The sequence below is a fragment of the Sphaeroforma arctica genome (genome assembly GCF_001186125.1).
Source record: "Sphaeroforma arctica JP610 unplaced genomic scaffold supercont1.5845, whole genome shotgun sequence".
In the NCBI taxonomy this organism is placed as follows: domain Eukaryota; class Ichthyosporea; order Ichthyophonida; genus Sphaeroforma; species Sphaeroforma arctica.
The window spans coordinates 1-1829 of record NW_014034713.1 but is presented as its reverse complement, the minus strand read 5'-3'; the positions used below and the strand labels follow the sequence as shown (position 1 = coordinate 1829).

Sequence of the window (1829 nt, the reverse complement as noted above, 5' to 3'; positions counted from 1 at the left end):
ATATATATGTTTATATACATATGCATATATGTATACATATATAAGTGCACAAATGCAAAAGTAAAGAATTGAAAACTATAAACTTCTATATTTTTCTATTGCTCTCGAATGATGATGTTGGTACTATACACTATCTCTTGTATATAAGTTCAATCGTATATCTCGGCATGAACAATCACACACACGCTCTACTGTTGCGAGCGATTGCGTTTCGCCATCTGGTCATGAATCGGGTTTCGGTGTGATATTTGTCATATCCAATACTACCAAAAATACACTCTTTCTGTGATTGCAATATGAACTGCTCTCCTTAGACCTCCGTACATATTTTTGACTACGAAACATTCTCAAAATATTATACTTTTCTACGACACTCACATTGCTCACACTTTGCTGACCTCAATGACACGCACTGGTGATGAAATGGTACTCTAAAACACAGCCCATTACCTCTGATTCACACCTGCATATACGTATACGTACACCTACTACAACGTGCCATCACACACCTTTGGTCTCGCCTCCTCTTACGTTCGCGCTGTTTATCTTGTTCTTGTCGGCGTTGTTTAACGGGTATGTAGGGGTGATATTCCTTGCCCTCTTCCAGGAGGTCGCTGACTTCGTCTTGGTGGCTCATATTAATAGGTGTGTATAGGGGCGATAGTCTTTACCAGGCGGTGGGTGTGATCGATTACTGGTGACTGACGCTCACATATGGGACTATTCACTACTAAACGCGAAGTGTGTAAAGGTATAGCTCTTATTGCAGGATGAATATACATACATACTTGCAAACACCTTAAATAAATATGTATGTAAACAGTTAAAAATATGAACATACCGATGTATGCATGTACTATGAATTTACTACGGACGATGGTGCCCTTTGTGTGTAATCCTTTTTGCCGTTACTACCAGCACGATGTGAGAACCCTATAACCCTAAATCCCCGCGAAAGTAGCCCTAGTCCAAAAATCGAGGTGCAGGGAGGCAACACTGAGTGGATAATTTGGTCCCGTATCACGCCCTTTCTACATATGGAGAATGTTGAGGCCCATTTACTGTTGGGTGGGTTGATTGTTCGGTCTGGGTGATGGATGCTGAGTTGCTGACCCACCAATTGAATCAACTAACAAGCGGCCCAACTGTCACACAGTCACAGCACAGCCGTTCAACGTTGTACATACATGCTGGTGCTTGCGAGTTGGGTTGTGGTGATAAATGGTTAGTTAGTCAACACGGTCAAATTGAATATAGCACAACAAAGACGCCGTATACTGTACTTACATGAGCATATATCTACAACAGCATGTGTAGGAAGATTAAGTGTTTGTAAGGACGCAGGAGTGGAGAAACACTTGTGATCTAGCTGGCGGTCTCGGGTATCTATATAGTTGGATCAGCGTTGTAGCGCATAGCAGACTCTCACGCTAAGCGAAGGCGTTAGGAAAATGGATGTCACAGCTGCTACGGTGACCGATGGGACTGCAACTGACAACATCAATGACACGAAAGAAGAAAACACAAACGATACACAAGAAGAGGATATTAGCAACACGAAAAAAGGCAATGACACGAAAGAAGAGTACATCAACGACACACAAGACGATGACACGTGTGAGCTACAGGCCCTCCGCAGAAAAAATCCAGAGGTAACTCGTGTGAAGTTCGCCTACGAATTGTACGGCAAGGTGTATTGTGTTTATTGATATTTCTGGATATATATATATATATATATATATATATCTAGCTATCTATCTATCTATGTGTATCTATGTATCTATGTATGTATATATGTATTTATGTATATATATATGTAGATATATCTA

General features: G+C 40.8%; 1 protein-coding gene across 1 annotated transcript; it reads left to right on the top strand.

Moving 5' to 3' along the window:
• Positions 1-1213: 1213 nt before the first annotated feature.
• On the top strand, positions 1214-1709 carry SARC_15264 (hypothetical protein; the record flags this gene model as incomplete). The annotated part of the gene is made up of 1 exon (XM_014290611.1): positions 1214-1709. The coding sequence occupies exon 1, from the start codon at positions 1452-1454 to the stop codon at positions 1707-1709; it is 258 nt and encodes an 85-aa protein (XP_014146086.1). The 5' UTR covers positions 1214-1451.
• Between the last annotated feature and the right edge of the window lie 120 nt (positions 1710-1829).